The sequence below is a fragment of the Gavialis gangeticus genome, unplaced genomic scaffold (genome assembly GCF_001723915.1).
Source record: "Gavialis gangeticus isolate Ggan-Ray unplaced genomic scaffold, GavGan_comp1, whole genome shotgun sequence".
NCBI lineage: Eukaryota > Metazoa > Chordata > Crocodylia > Gavialidae > Gavialis > Gavialis gangeticus.
In genome coordinates this window covers 174,598,552-174,613,847 of record NW_017728992.1, presented here as the reverse complement: position 1 = coordinate 174,613,847, position 15,296 = coordinate 174,598,552, and the positions used below count along the sequence as shown (strand labels likewise).

General features: G+C 37.2%; 1 protein-coding gene across 1 annotated transcript in view; it reads left to right on the top strand.

Moving 5' to 3' along the window:
• Positions 1-15,296, top strand: part of LOC109298984 (CUB and sushi domain-containing protein 3-like) — a 29,446-nt gene that overhangs the window by 8,482 nt on the left and 5,668 nt on the right. Inside the window, exons 2-3 of the mRNA XM_019519427.1 lie at positions 8,235-8,373; positions 10,455-10,642. Of these exons, the coding sequence (XP_019374972.1) occupies positions 8,235-8,373; positions 10,455-10,642 (327 nt within the window). The remainder of the gene's footprint in view (positions 1-8,234; positions 8,374-10,454; positions 10,643-15,296) is intronic.

The following is a 15,296-nucleotide window of genomic DNA, read 5'->3' as shown; positions in this document are numbered from 1 at the left end:
ACATACACACACACACACACACACACACACACACACACACACACACACACACACACACACACACACACACACACACACACACACACACCCCCCCTATAAGCCAATTCCCAAAAAGCAAATCTTTAATACCATTATTAAGTCATCAGATACCAGCCACCAACTAGACATTAAGCCTGAGTTAGCCATTGATTGCCACCCCCTCAGCCTGACAATCCAGCCTGTTTTCTGTTCACCTTATAATCCATTCATGTAACCCATACTTAGCGTGCTTGCGAGAATGTTGGGAGAAACCATATCAAAAGCTTTGTTTAAGTCTGGAGCCTTGACTGCTCTTTCCACATTTACAGAGCCAGTCATCTCATCATAGAAGGCAATCGGGTTGGTCAGGCATGACTTGCCCCTGGTGAATCCATGCTGACTGTTCCTAATCACCTTCTCCTCCAAGTGCTTAGAAATGGATTCCTTGAGGACCTGCTCCATGATTTTTCCAGGGACAGAAGTTAGGCTGACCGTTCTGTAATTCTTTGGATCCTCCTTCTTCACTTTCTTAAATATGGGCAGTATGATTGCCCTTTTCCAGTCATCTGTGAACTCTCCCAATCAACATGAATTTTCAAAGATGATGTGCAGTGGCTCTGCAATCACATCAGTCAATGCCCTTAGCATACTCAGGTGCATCCCATCTGGCCCCAGGGACTTGTATATATCCAGCTTTTAAAATAGTCCCTAACATGTTTGTTCCTTGTCATTTTGCTGTTGTTGTTCTTCATTTTCATAGGATGGATTATTTTCACTTTAAATTAAATATGTTTCTGAAACATAATTCTATGACTTTAGTGGTTCACACACAGATTAAATCATCATGTAACAGATCTTCCACAACCTGTATGTTAGTGATATATGATTTCGCCAACAATTTCAACTAAGAAAACCATGGTTTTATTTAGATGCCTGTAAAAGTCAGTGGTGGATCTTTTGTCCTTTTAGCATTCTCAGTACAGGCAGTCTTCAGACTTATGACACAATTGGTTCCTGAAAACCACATCTTAAGTTGAAACATCATAACTCAGAACCTATTTTCCCATAGGAACAATGTTGTAAATGGGGAATTGGTTGCTGAACCAAGGCCTGCTACCCTGTTTTCACCAAAAATAACTCAGAATGTTGTACTCAATTAATTATAGATGTGTAATATAGCTACATTAGTGTATTTATATTGTAAATAGCAATCATATTGATTTGGAAGGACTTATTTGAGGTGACTTTCCTTGACTTTTTGAAGGGCTTTTGGTTGGACTTTTTGAAGGCTCCTTGGCTGGAGTCTTTTCAGGAGTCTTGGCTGCAGGTTTTTCTGGAGACTTGTCTGCTTTCTTAAAGAAAGCATCCAAGGAAGTTTGGACAGATGTTCTCCAGGGAGACAGGCAATGCAGTGAACTTGTTCAATGGCATGGCATTATGTTGGAGCAAGCATCATAAAGTCAAAATAGGGTGTCAATTTATAAATGTCGTAAGTGTTGTTTGTTGTAACTCAAAACGTCTTAAGTCAAGGGCTGCCTGTATAGCATATTTTTGTTACTGGAATTTAAAATACAAATTAAATTATCAGGGACAGGGAAAACCCAAACCTTAAAAATCAAAAGTTTATGAAAATAGATCTATTCTTTACAGCAGAATTTTCATTAATGAGAAAAATATGTTGTCACAATGTTCCCCCTAAATTATCAACATGGTTATGTTTTAACCTTTAAACAGATTGTTTCTCTGCAAAGATTTAGCAGCAGCACTTATCCCAGATTTAAAATACAAACCTACAATGTTTCTTGTTGTAGGGTATTGCATTAGAAAGTCAAATAAAATCCTAACAGTGCTTGGATAGGGCATTCTTGTCTGCCATACTGTGATTAAGTGGGATTTAGGCTGATCTTTGCATGACTTCCGCTGTCACTGATGGAAATGAAAAGCATCATAGAGACAGTGTTACTTGTACAAATTGTTCCATCACCAAATCTATATAGAGCTATTAACAACGGTTTCTGAGGTTGTGCTGACATAGCCTTATAGTAGCTTAAATTAAGGCACAGAGGGAAAACAAGTATATAACTGTCATTCAGCAGGGTAAATTAAGACTCCATTATTCTATCTGGATTACCTGGTAATAATTAGATCGGTTTGAGGTGGTATATTTAAGTGATAATATACTGAATTTTAAGAGGTGTCTCCTATTGGAATATAACACATAAGTCTACATTCCTCTGAGTCAAGAGATAGCCTTCCAGGTCCTTACTTGGCTATGGGTTAAAAATTATTGTATACTAAGAGGTAATATTACTGTGAGCTACAGTTTACATATTGAGTGAATGCTCTGTTATGAAAAACCTGAGAGTTAGATTCCTGTATGTATAAGAATGCAGCAAAAAAGCAAGAAGGTTTGAAAAGGACTTTTTTTGAGCATGCATCAAGCAGAGAAAGAAAGCAGTCTTTACAGGAGCTTCTTTTGTGAAAGAGGAAAACTTTTAAACCTCTAAAGTTACTCCTTCTATGGACAGTTCTACCTTAGAGGAGTTTGGCAAAGATGAAGATTAAAGATCATGATTACTTTCAACATGATACCACAAAATACACAAATGTCTGTCTTTTAAGAAGCCTGTATTTTCATTGTGGGCTCTTGGGGTCTGTCACTGAAAAGCAACCAGTTATTTTGACAAGGGTTAAACAAGATGGCTTGCCTTTATAAAGTGTATCTTTCCCAAAAGAGAACTGTGCTGGTGTACATAGTTGAGAAAGATGTGGGTTGTCTAAGAAAGTGACTAGAAACAAATAGATAAAAGTTAAGGGACCGCCTACGTATAAATAATGCAATAATGTACTTGATTTCTGAGAAAGTCATTTATGACTGGATGTCATTTTGAAACTCTGAAATTCAGGTCTGTGACAGAAATGGCTATCTTACTAAAATTCCATCAGACAGCATGGCCAGGGATAGAGGAATTCATGCAAAAATGAATCACAGGCCCAATGGTCTTAAATTTTGATATAGGATTTCTTTTAGGAGCTCCAGTGAACCAAGGTATCTCCAGGAAAATCACATTATATCAGATCAATATGAGACAATTGAGTCCAGAATATACTGTGATTCAGAACTGTTTATTTGTCTAAACTTAGAGTAGAGGAAAACAAGAATACTTTTTTTTCAATAACCTGTGCATATTCCTGCCTGGAGGTGCAAATAGTCTTCAAAGTGTCCCATCAAAAGTCTCAGGGGCAATCATGTACAGAGATCCTCTCACAGAAGTTTATTTATAGGTGACTAACCTCAATCTCTTCTTCAGGCAGGCTTTTCGCATTCCTACCCCAATATGCATATGGTGCAGCTTGGACCATTAAACCATTTATAGAGTCTAAATGTGCAAAGGTCATGTTGAAGCACTCAAGTATCATATAATGAACATTCATTTTTCATAGTTCAAGGAGTTTTACACAATATTTTCTCCATTTTTGCATGCTAGAGTGTTATGGTAAATTCTTACTCATGGATTAGTTCAAAGATGTGCATAGTTCTTTCCTGCAATTGAAAAACAGAGAAACTAGTTCTAGTGTAATCTTTATAACTGACACATATAAAAGATTGCAAATACATCTATACTAATGGGTTTGGAAAATAACATTTATTCCATAGAGCTAAATGATTACTATATAGAGTTACTAGTCCAATTAAATTGCAATAATTATATGTTCCTAAAGGCCTGATTCCTGTTGTTTAGCTCCAATTGCTTTTAGACGAAATAGTGATTTAAAAATCTATTACCACCTACTGCACCAATATATAATAAAATATCCAAGTATTTTTCATTTTGGTATTGGGCACTTAGCTTATTTTCCCCTCACTCATTTTGTAAAAGAAAAAAAAACTTCTACAAAAATGGATAACATACTGATTCCAATATAAAATCTGCGTTCTCCATACGTGATTCTATTAATTTGCCCTTGCCCCGTTTCCAATTAGAGTTGTATTATCTTGAATTCACGAATGATTTGTGGCATATTTCTCTGGCATTTTATTCCATATATTATTCTGTTTGTGTCAGATTTTATCAGGGTATAATCTTTGTGAATGCATTTTCTAGACAGCTGATGCACTGAGCAACTGAGGTTTTGTGACATCTTTAAAGTAGCCATTTCTCTACACTGGTATCAGGAAAGAAATATATGACTGGGAAGGACCTCTTGAGTCAACATGTACAGTTCCCTGCTCTGGAAGTAACTGTGTCAAATTCTAACGTTGTTCACATTTCATCTTGAATACTTATGATAGCTCAAATACAGTGTACTCTTTACAAGCTAAGGACAAGGTTGTTGCCTACTTTGTTTCTTAGTGACCCTGATTTTGCACCAGAGTCATATAAAGTTATAGAGAAGTAGGGCTGGAAGGGACCTCCAAAGATCATGTAGTCCAATCATCTGCCCAAGGCAGAATCATCCACATCTAAAACATCGTATAATCTAAATCATAATCTAAACTCTACATAAGACTACCATAAACCATGGCACAACATAGACCTAAAAACCAAAACTGCCACAGGTAAAGCAGAGGAACCATGGCAGCCAATGTCCTGCTTCTATAAAATGCTGACAATGTATGTTCAAGAGGTCCTGGGTAGAGGGCCATGCCCATGCTGCAGAGCAAGGCAAAACCCCCCATGGTCCATACCACTCTTGACATGGGTAAAATCTCCCCCTTACAACCAGCAGAAAAGAGCTGGAATCATGTGTAGGTGGGACTTGAAGCTGGAGATGGCAGAATAGTCTCTTCAGCTCTTAAATACCCATTCCACAGTTCAGAGGTTCTGGTGAACTCAGGCCTTCTGTGTTTTCACATTCTCACCCATTCTTGGTGCTGAAAGATGCTGCCTCTTTTCCCTTCGCTGATATAATTGTCAAATTTTGGTTTTCATATTTGCTGGGTTTATCCATTGGGATTAGAAAGGAGATTACCTCGTCAAACAACAGTGGGGAAATGAACAGTTCATTTTTTATGGAGAGCTTGAGAATGAAGGGTCTATCTTAATAGCTTGGGTGAGGTCTCAAACTATGAGGTAGCATCAAGTCAGGATAGAAGCTATGGACTAAACAAGAAGGGAGCCGGAGACAAAGAAGAATCGCTAAGCCTGAGAAGTGCTGAATAACCAAAATTCTGTAAATGCAGGATTTATATTTTGAATCTTGATGCTCTGCAACCAGTAGTGTTGAGGTGATATCATTGCTGCAATGGTCCGAGAGATATGTGAATGGCAACAATTCATGTGGGTGGTATCTTTTATTTGACCAACTGTATTGTTGGTATTGACTTGCCTTCTGCAACCAGTAGCATAGTCAGGCACAGCTTGGATCACTTAGGATCAGGTGGCTCCTGGCAAGTCTGGAGTTTGGTGTGGTCCCTTAGCTCTCACAGTCCCCTAACATGCACTTGCCTGGTAAGATACTGAGACCTGACAGATGGGGTTAATAAGACTCCCCCACAACCTGCAAAATAACAGCAGGGAGCAATAATTAATTACATTCATTATTTGCACAGCCATGGCTGCTGTTTAGTTAGAGGCTCTAAGCCTAAAGTAGAGTAGGAAAGCTAGGATAGCCCAGTGGATTCTTTTAGTTTAAGGGAAAAATTTTAAATATTCTCTGACTAAACGTCCTCTGGTTTACAGTCTTGTTCCTTCTTGTTTTAACTGAAAATGGTAACATTCTGTGATTTTATAACATTACATTGATGGTCATATTCACTGTAGTACAAAAAGAAAATCCCCACAACTTGCACACCATTAGTTATGACATACCACCCTTCCCTGGAACCTACACAAAAAATCCTCCAACAATTGCAACCCATACTAGAAGAAGACCCAACTCTTAAAGAGTTCTTTCCAGAACAACCCATCCTAGCCTTTAAACAAGACCCAAACCTTGCCAACCTCATCACCACAAGCAAACTTCTTCTTACCCAAACCATACCTAATGGATCCAGACCATGCCAGGTCAAGAAATGCCAAATCTGCCAACACATCTCCACCACTCCCACAATAATTGCATCTTACAACAGAACCATCACCATTTTTGGATCTTATACCTGCACCTCCAGAAATGTTACATATCTCATCCAGTGCACCCAATGCCCTGATGGAAAATAGGAATCAGAACTAATGATAGAGGTGATATCTTTATTCGATCAACTAGATTTTTGGGGAAAAAAAAAAAATTGCAAGCTTTCAGGCACATGCACCCTTCTTTAGGCATAGGAGAAAAGATTGTAAAAGTTCTCCCAGGTAGAAATGAAAGTTAATGTTTCATAGGAGAGTTAAAGGTATGCTAAAATCTCCTGTTTGACATAGTTCATTTTATGCAGGTTAGGCTCAGAGAAAAGTCGGTGTAGTCTGATGAAAAATATGTAGGAGAAACCAAAAAACAACTGCGCACCAAAGTAAATGCACACCAAAAATCCATCAAACGTAAAAATATCCAAATACTGGTGGGTGCACACTTCTCACAAGACAATTACTCACCCTCTGATCTCTCAGCTCTAATCCTCAAAGGGAACTTGCAAAACACCTTTCATAGACAAGCCTATGAACTTCACCTCATAAATCTACTGGATACAAAAAATTATGGACTCATTATAGACATTGGATTTATGACACATTACAATCTGCCTGACATCTGATTCACCAGGTACCTGCCTGACCTTCCCATTTGCATTCCCCTGCCACCTCCTTCCCTCCCCTCTTTTTCTACCCTTTGCCTTCCTAAGTTCCAGCTATTTACCTTTTTTTTTAGACTGCCTGTTTTCTACCTTGGAGAACTCAGCTACAGTAAAGTCTCCCTTACTTACCTCTGGCATTATTTTCCCCTAGTTTTCCCCTCTTCCCTTCCCTTCTCCATGCTTTGTTTTCCCAATTTCTACCTATTTACATTCTCACGGATATCCTGTCATGCTTTTAGCTTGTTTCATTCCTTGGAGATCTAAGAACAGCAGAGACTTCCTATGCCTGAAGATCAGTAATTGTGTCTGAAAGCTTGCCAAGAACCTTTTCCAATTGCTCAGTTGGACTAATAAAAGATATCACATCTACTGAAAGAAGCTTGCCTGCCTATGTCCTCAGACCAACATGGCTACAACCAAAAACCCTGTATTAAAGGCTACAATATTTGTCTAGTTGTGCTCTTTAAAAATGATACATGACATCTTCCTGTGATGTTTTTTTTTCTTTTCTCCCTATTTTGTTAAATTTGAACTATGATACCTAAAGATTTTTAATTAATAGAATGACTTATTGGTAAATATACTGCTGTTATTTATTACTGCTGTGCAAGTAACCTAAAAGTGCTAGCCAATGCATTTCACTCTTTATTTTTGTTATTCTCTCAGATATCCTAAGGCTATCTTTACTTCTGTTTAAAGACGCACTCTTTTTTATACTATACAATGTGACGTAGCATAAAGAATACATCATCTGTGCATCACAAATTGGTCATTTCCCTTATTAATAGACCATATTTGTTTGTATAACTTGTTATCTACATGTCTCATACATAGTTACATCTTTTATCTGTGTGAAAGACAAGCATCTACGGTTTTGGCCCACAGAGGTCACATGCATAAAACCTGGGGCCCTCAAGAGCACACACAGAGCATTGTTTTGAGTGTGCTTCTAAGATGTACTGACATTTTCTTTGTATGCCTGCAAGCTGCAATTAAGCAGCATACCTTTATTGTGTGTAGCTTGTGTAAGTTCTGTCAAACTGAATTACTGAGGAACTCTACCAGCTGGAAATACACATACATGACTTGGCATTCGTAGCCTGGGTGAACCCTGTTTCAATTAAAAATGCTGCCACTTTTGATGATGCTTGGTAATAGAAATTTGAAGCAAAATGCAATGCTTATTGTGCCTGTTTGTATGACAATACCCATTACGTTCTTAAAGTTTACAGCAGTTTCAAAAAAGCTCTGATTCTTGTGCTGTGGGAAGGACCTGAAAGGATATGAAGTTTAGTAACAAGTACTTGACTTTGTGGTAATTAGCAGAAATGTGAATTGAATTTGTGTTCCTATTAAAGCTTTGTGAACTCTTCCATGAAATTTACCATTTCTTGTTTAACTTCTTGAGGACTCCTGAATTCTGAATGTCAGTGAACAGATTGCTGGTGCTTAGTATTTACATGTTTTTCCCTCCTTTCATTTATAGCCCCCTGTGGAGGAAACTTGACAGGCTCATCTGGCTTTATTCTTTCACCAAACTTCCCTCATCCCTATCCTCACAGCAGAGACTGTGATTGGACTATCACAGTTAATAATGACTATGTTATATCATTAGCATTTATCAGGTAAGTGGATACTTGGTTCTCATTTATAAAATGATGATACTTTTCATTAGTGTCAGTGGCTTTTCGGATCTGTATAGTATATGAACTGACAGCACCTAATGCATATGAAGTTATGCAGTAGTTACCATTTAGCAATCTCAGGAAAAATGCCAAGGGTCAGATTGGTATTGCATTTAGCACACATGGGGGTCAATATGGTGAAATACTAAGTAGTTCTGTGCACTTCAGAATATCCTCAGTTTCCAGCTTCCAGGCTAATGTGGAAATGGGTGGTACTCAGCCCTTTACAGATCTGAGCCTTCAAAGAGATGCTCTCTAGAGCAAGAATAGCATGGCAGTGTGACATTATTTACTGGGCTTTTGCTAATCTGCCAGGGTGTACTTCAGTGATGAGGACTATCAGTTACACAACTTACTTAGGAGATAGTCACATGAGATTAAAGCAAAATACTCTTTAGATGTTGTTCCGTTAGCATGTGTCATTACAGAAAAAATAGCTCATGTGAATAGTGTCCTGATTATTGAATGCTGTTAAATCCCTTTATCATAATGCAGGACTTAACGCAGATTAATAAAATTTGCAAAGGAAATCTTGCTGCTTATGCTATTTTGTAATCCATAAAGGAAAATCAGTGTACAGAGAAATTTTGTGGAGAAAAAAATATGCAACTGTTTCTGATATACATTCTTTTTTCCCAAAACCTCCACTTGGTTTTGAGGCCCTGTTATACTGTATGTTTTACAAAGAAAGATACACTTTTTCTTTTCTTTGGTTTGATATTTAGTCATGTGTTTCATGTATATTCTTTTGGCATAAATATTGCCCTAATGATGATTTATTGGCTGTTTTGCTATCAAGTAAATTAGATATTGTTAAGTTTAAAGTAGTAACTGCTATGTCACATACAAGCTTTTTACAAAACTTGTTCAGAGACCTCCATGAATCATTTGATTTAGAAACAAATTCATTGAACTACTGCATGTTGAACTAAGTTTAGGTAGATGTAATTTATGTCATAACACCAAGTATAAAGTTAACTGTTTGTTAGTAAGAATATCTATGAATGTCTTAATGAATGAAATAGAGAAAATTAAGTCATTTTAGTCCAGTTGAATTGATGTTCCACATAACAGAATGCACTGTAAGAGTACCAATCCTGAAAATTAATTTCTATTTATATTGATAACATTAGTAAGTTAGTTGGCTTGTTGATTACTTCAAAATCTGTAACACTGTCATGTAAATTAGTACAACACTTCAGAAATCTTTGAACACTTCACAACATCACATACCCCTTGCACATAAGAATATTTAACTTTTTTACATTACAGAAGAAGGCCCACCCATCCAGCTCAGAGTTGAATCAGGCCTTTAATACCTACATTTCCTTAGTTGTCAACCAAGGAAATGTAGGCAGTAAAGTACGCGGATGAAAATTAAGTCTTGCCTCTTGCTTTCACCAATAACGTTTTTCAATCTCGGTTCACATATGGATGCATGTGAAAGTCTGTCTGGTCAAGAAAAAGTCTCCATCTTCAAACAAAGAAAATCATAGCATCACTGAAAGGTAGGGTTGAAAGGGACCTCAAGGAGGTCATTTACTCCAACCCCCTGCTCAAGACAGGATCATCCTAATCTACATCATCATAGACAACTGTTTGTCTAACCTATTCTTAAAAGCTTTGGGAATCATCTTCATGACCAAAACATAAAACACCCTTTAGTTTGCCGCAGGTAAAGCAAGGAAATGGAAGCTAATGTCCTGCCACTGCAAGGACAGAAAATAGTTTGGTAAAATATGCTCAAAAGTTTTTAAAAAAACAACATATCCAAGTTAGGACAATAAAGAAGAGACATTAGATGTCTGATTGCGGTAGCCTTTCTTGTTACCTGCAGACTGCCACTAACCCCTAGAGTCTCTAGAAGGTCATAGATTGTCAGTTCAGGAACATCTCATCATTATGAGTATTTTTCTTTTTCAGAAATAATGTTGTGACATATTCATTTAAACTGATCAGAATGAAAATATTATGTCAAGTATACTGCATCTAATATTCCCATTCTTTTTAATGTTTTTTAGTTTCAGTATAGAACCAAATTATGACTTTCTCTATATCTATGATGGAGCAGACAGCAATAGCCCCCTCATTGGGAGTTTTCAAGATAGTAAGTTGCCAGAGAGAATAGAAAGCAGCTCCAACAACATGCATCTGGCTTTTCGAAGTGATGGATCCGTTAGCTTTACAGGTTTCCACCTGGAGTATAAAGGTAAAGACAACAGTATTTCTTTCCCACTTTTTCTCTATCCCCCATATTCTGTGGACTACCTATGAACAAACATTGGCAAAATATGTTTACCCTTATAAATATAAGGAAAGGCAATATAACAGGTGTAATGCAGGGTATGAGTATGAAAACTGGTCCATTATATGTATTTATTACTGTCAGTCAATGAATAATTTGTTAAATATTGATGTGTTTAGATCACTATTAAGACATTTTTTTTTCTTTTTTCTGTATCTGTACTTGAATTTCTTTATTAATATAAATGTTCAAAACATATTTTTAAAGAAAAAATCATATTGTAGGGCAGGGATATTCAACTTCTGATTGGCCAGGGGTCATGCACCACATAGGACCCTCAGGCCCTCCCTCTACACTGGCTGCAAACCCTTTTGCTTCTACCCCTTTCTCTACTACGTTTGGGACTTGAGGAGCAGGGCAGAAGCTGGAGGATGGAGTGAGACTCCAAAGATTTCAGCTACAAAAGGAGTGATAGGGGGAGTGGCATCCTGGCAGTTGCTGCCCATTGGACAGTCCTGTGGACCATGGTAAAGCATTGGTTTACAAGTTACAAAACAAAAGGATCCAATAACAAGTGTAATTTGACAGTGCTACTGGTCCTTACCCAAAAAAAAAATATAGTAAGGACCTTTCACATACTAGCAGATCATATTCCTAAAAGATATGAAAAGCAGTAGGTTTTAAAGGATTTAAAGATATTAAGTCTTTTAGGTCAATGATGTAATAATAAAGATAATTTTCAAGTATATTCTATATGCCATTCCATAATAAATCTCTCATTGAGATCTTAACAGTACAAACCATAACAGTAGAAGTTCTAAGTACCTATTTTTTCCCGAGCTAATAAATTTAAAAGGAATAGCACTGTCATATTTGAAACAAAAACACACAATGTAAACCAAGTATGTACTTACCCAGTAAATGATTGTGACTCCTATTGGGTATAGATGAATGCTTGCATGGATTACATTACAGCCAATTTATAACAAGCCTTTTGGGCTAAGTATTCCTTTCCACTTCCTCAGAAATCAGTGCACACATTCAGAAAGACACAAAAGAGAGAGTGTGCACTCTGCTTGTCACATTTCCCAAACCACAGAGGCCCTTGTACTTCTCCACAGGAGCAGGTTCTTGGTCTTCAAAATATTGTCTTTCACTCCATTAGAACTGTGCCCAGATAGGTTCACTCCAAAATTGTCAACTTTTTGTAGCTTCCTCACCCCTAGGTGAACACCTGCGCTTCAACCTGAGAAGTACATTGAAGAGTGACAGAGGCACACAGGCAGCACTTAGATATTCAAAGCTGAGAAGCAGCACAGGGGCACAGGCCCTGCGGTGAATTTTCTGTGATGATGGATTTTTAGGCACAAACAGCTTCCCTGAGTTCTTCTGAAGGGAACAGCTCCTACTCACTGCCCTTGCTGGGTACCGAATAATAAGGCAACATCCATATCCAGTTTATTTTGCTCACTGTACTTCCTGTGTCCAGGGACCTCAGGAAAGCATTAGTCTCTTAAGAATCCTATGGACTTTCAAACCAAACCTGGATTCAGTTTTGTGCCTACCATCATTGTTAGTGTTCTTGTAAAGTAAAAATATAGAAAAATAGGACTGGAAGGGATCTACCAGGTCACTGGGAACAGTTTCCTGCTATTACAGACAATTGTATATAACTGTAAAAACTTATCAAGCTCTATCATAAACATTGCTTGGTTTTCTTTTGCTCCCACTACCCTGTCAAAAACCTTGCTCCTTTAATGCTTTGGCCCCAGCTACATGTTACATTTAAGGTGAGATTCACCAGTTAATCAGACTTTAAATTATGACCCAGCCACCCGTTCAACCAATTAATGGCATGCTAAAACAAACAACAAGCTACAAGTTACCCCTAAAAAAATGTCTAGTAACTTTGTACCTTGTTGTTTTCATGTCATTAATTGAACTTGTGGCCAGGTGCTCCCGTATGGCTGGAAGCCCCATCAACCTGTGGGCTCTCAGCCACAGGGGTGCACCCCACACTGCCAGCCCTGCAGCTGACAAGGCTCACAGTGGTGACAGCAGGGAGAATACTGCCAATGCTCTGAGCCTGGTAAGCTGCTGGGCTTGCAGAAGGAGCAGTGTGGGGCATGATAAGACTCACGATGGAGGCAGCGCAGAGTGCATAAGAAGAGGTAGAATGGCAAGGCTGCTCGCTCTGGGAATTCAGCAAAAAAATCTAATAGACTAGATATGGAAAGCTTGGGAGAAATAAAATAGACTTATTCCCAAATGAGATCTTAAGAAGAAAGAAAAGGAATGACTCATCCAGCAATGTAATATAAGCAGTTATTTGAGAACAAAATATTGAGCTTGGAGCATATGAGTTCCATTTCATTGGTTTGACTTCAGTCAAACTTTGGCCTCAAGGCTCTCTAATTGCAATAAGTTCCACAGGTTAATTCATTATGGTATGTGAAGCATAGAAAAAAAAGAACTGTTTTGCAGGATCACTTTACCCTGTAAGAGTATATGTGTGTTTTTCCTCTGAAAAAATGTCTTTTCTTCTGAAGGTAACCCAAGTTCCCTATGCCTGACCTGCTTTTAAGACAAATTCTTGTGTTATCAGAATCATTGTATGTTTTCATGAAAACATTTTCTCAGATTTAACACTATTACTTTAAAATAAGATTAAAGTAGAGAGAAAGAGTGCTGGAGAAAAAAATGTTGATAATTGGGGGGGGGGGAAGTAACACAGGGGAATTTTTGAAAGAAAAAAAAAAAGGTCTGGAGAAAAAAAAGTTTAAAAATGGGGGGGGGGGAAGTAACACAGGTGAATTTTTGAAAGAAAAAAAAAAACAGTCCAGAAGGAGAAAGTTGTATGTCAATTTTTCCACCAGAGGAAGCCTTGTAAACCTCTGAGACTTGGAAAGGCTAATTAATTGTTTCACCTTCTCTCTTAAATTAAGTGGAAAAAACCTTTGTTAAAATCTAAAATCACCCTTCATTATACTCATGCATCTAAGAAAGAAAGACTGTAGGGTTGGTCCTAAGAGTTTGTAATCAATTCTGATCTTACCTTCATCATTAACTTGCTGTTTGACCTCAGATAAAGATTCATTTTCTCCGCATCTCAAGACTCACCAGCTGTAAAAATGAGGATTGTGATTTGCTACCTTTAATTATAGTAGAAATTCACCAATGGAACTCACAAAATCGTAATTTTTATTCCTCAACTTGTGTACGCTCTGAAATTTGCCTTACCCTCTTTTTCTGACATGGTATCAACTACCTTTGAAGCCAGCTGTGCCTAACAATATTATTTTATTTGATATTTGAAAACAAGGGCATTAACAAGTAGATAATAATATTTTTATGGTAGAATTATGATTATTTTCTTATTAAATGTGGGTCCATTTCTGATACCCTTCCTTAGGCAGAATAGTACCTTACTCTGTGGGTTAAGAAGTTGGTCTACTTGTTGAATAAATTACTAATAAAACAGATTGCAAAGGAGCCAAAAACATACCAATAGTATTAGTCTGCCTTCAATTCTAAATTGATTAAGATAACTATAACTGCTACAAAGTTATGTCAGCCATTTGCATTAGGAAAGCTTTCTGATATTTTAATTTCAATTCACTGATTGATCTTTTAAAGATATGTTTATAATTTTGTTAAGCCTGTATACATAAATATCCAAAATCCAAAGTAAAATGTCCAATACCAAAGAACAAATTGGTGGTATCTAAACTAATTCAAAATATAATGATAAAATAGCTAATTTGTTTTAAAGGAATGAGTATCAAACTACTTTTTTTTTTTCTAATCTTCCTTGAATTGTTTTTCCCTGGTACAAATGCCTGTTGTTCTTCAAGGTTACCATAGTTTGGTGTGAATGAGTCATTCTGTAATTAAAAAAAAAGTGAAGATAACATAAATATGGCATTTGAAATAGCAAATCTTTTATTTAACCAGAACAAAGAGCTGTAATCACACTTTTAAAAACTCTTAATACAATAATATATTTTATAAACCAAATATCTTTTCTCCAAAGATACAGTTGTAATAGACCTGCACTCTTTTACTTGTGGTTCTAATGTGAGAACAGGCAGGGAACATCTGAAGCTACGAAATCCAGTTAACTGGCTCCAGTATAACCTATGCCAGGTCTGTATTAGGTCTTATCTTATTGCATTAGTTAGTTTGAATTCAGAACAGCCACTCTGAGAACAACACTCAAGACACACAGAGAAGTGCAATGGATAGCACAAGATAAATCCATTAACAGATGCAATTGATTTGCCACTGATGAGTTGAGCTAACTTAGACTTTAACCTCTATGCACATGTCCATTGCTTTACTAGCTCAAGTGTGAGCAAGATTCCAGGTACAGTTCATAACCCTTGATATGCCAGATAGTTCAAATTTATGGTATCATTTAATGTGATTGTTATCAGGGAGGTTTATTGTATTTTTGCTTGGATTTTTTTAACACTTTTTTCTTCCTTTCTGTTTCCAAGTACAGTCCCAGTATGTTGCCTTACATTATTGTTCTATCCTCATCTAGAAAGCCATCACATCTTTTAGTATTTTGAGATCTGCTCATGAATGTTACTGAAACCCCCCAAATTCTGAACAG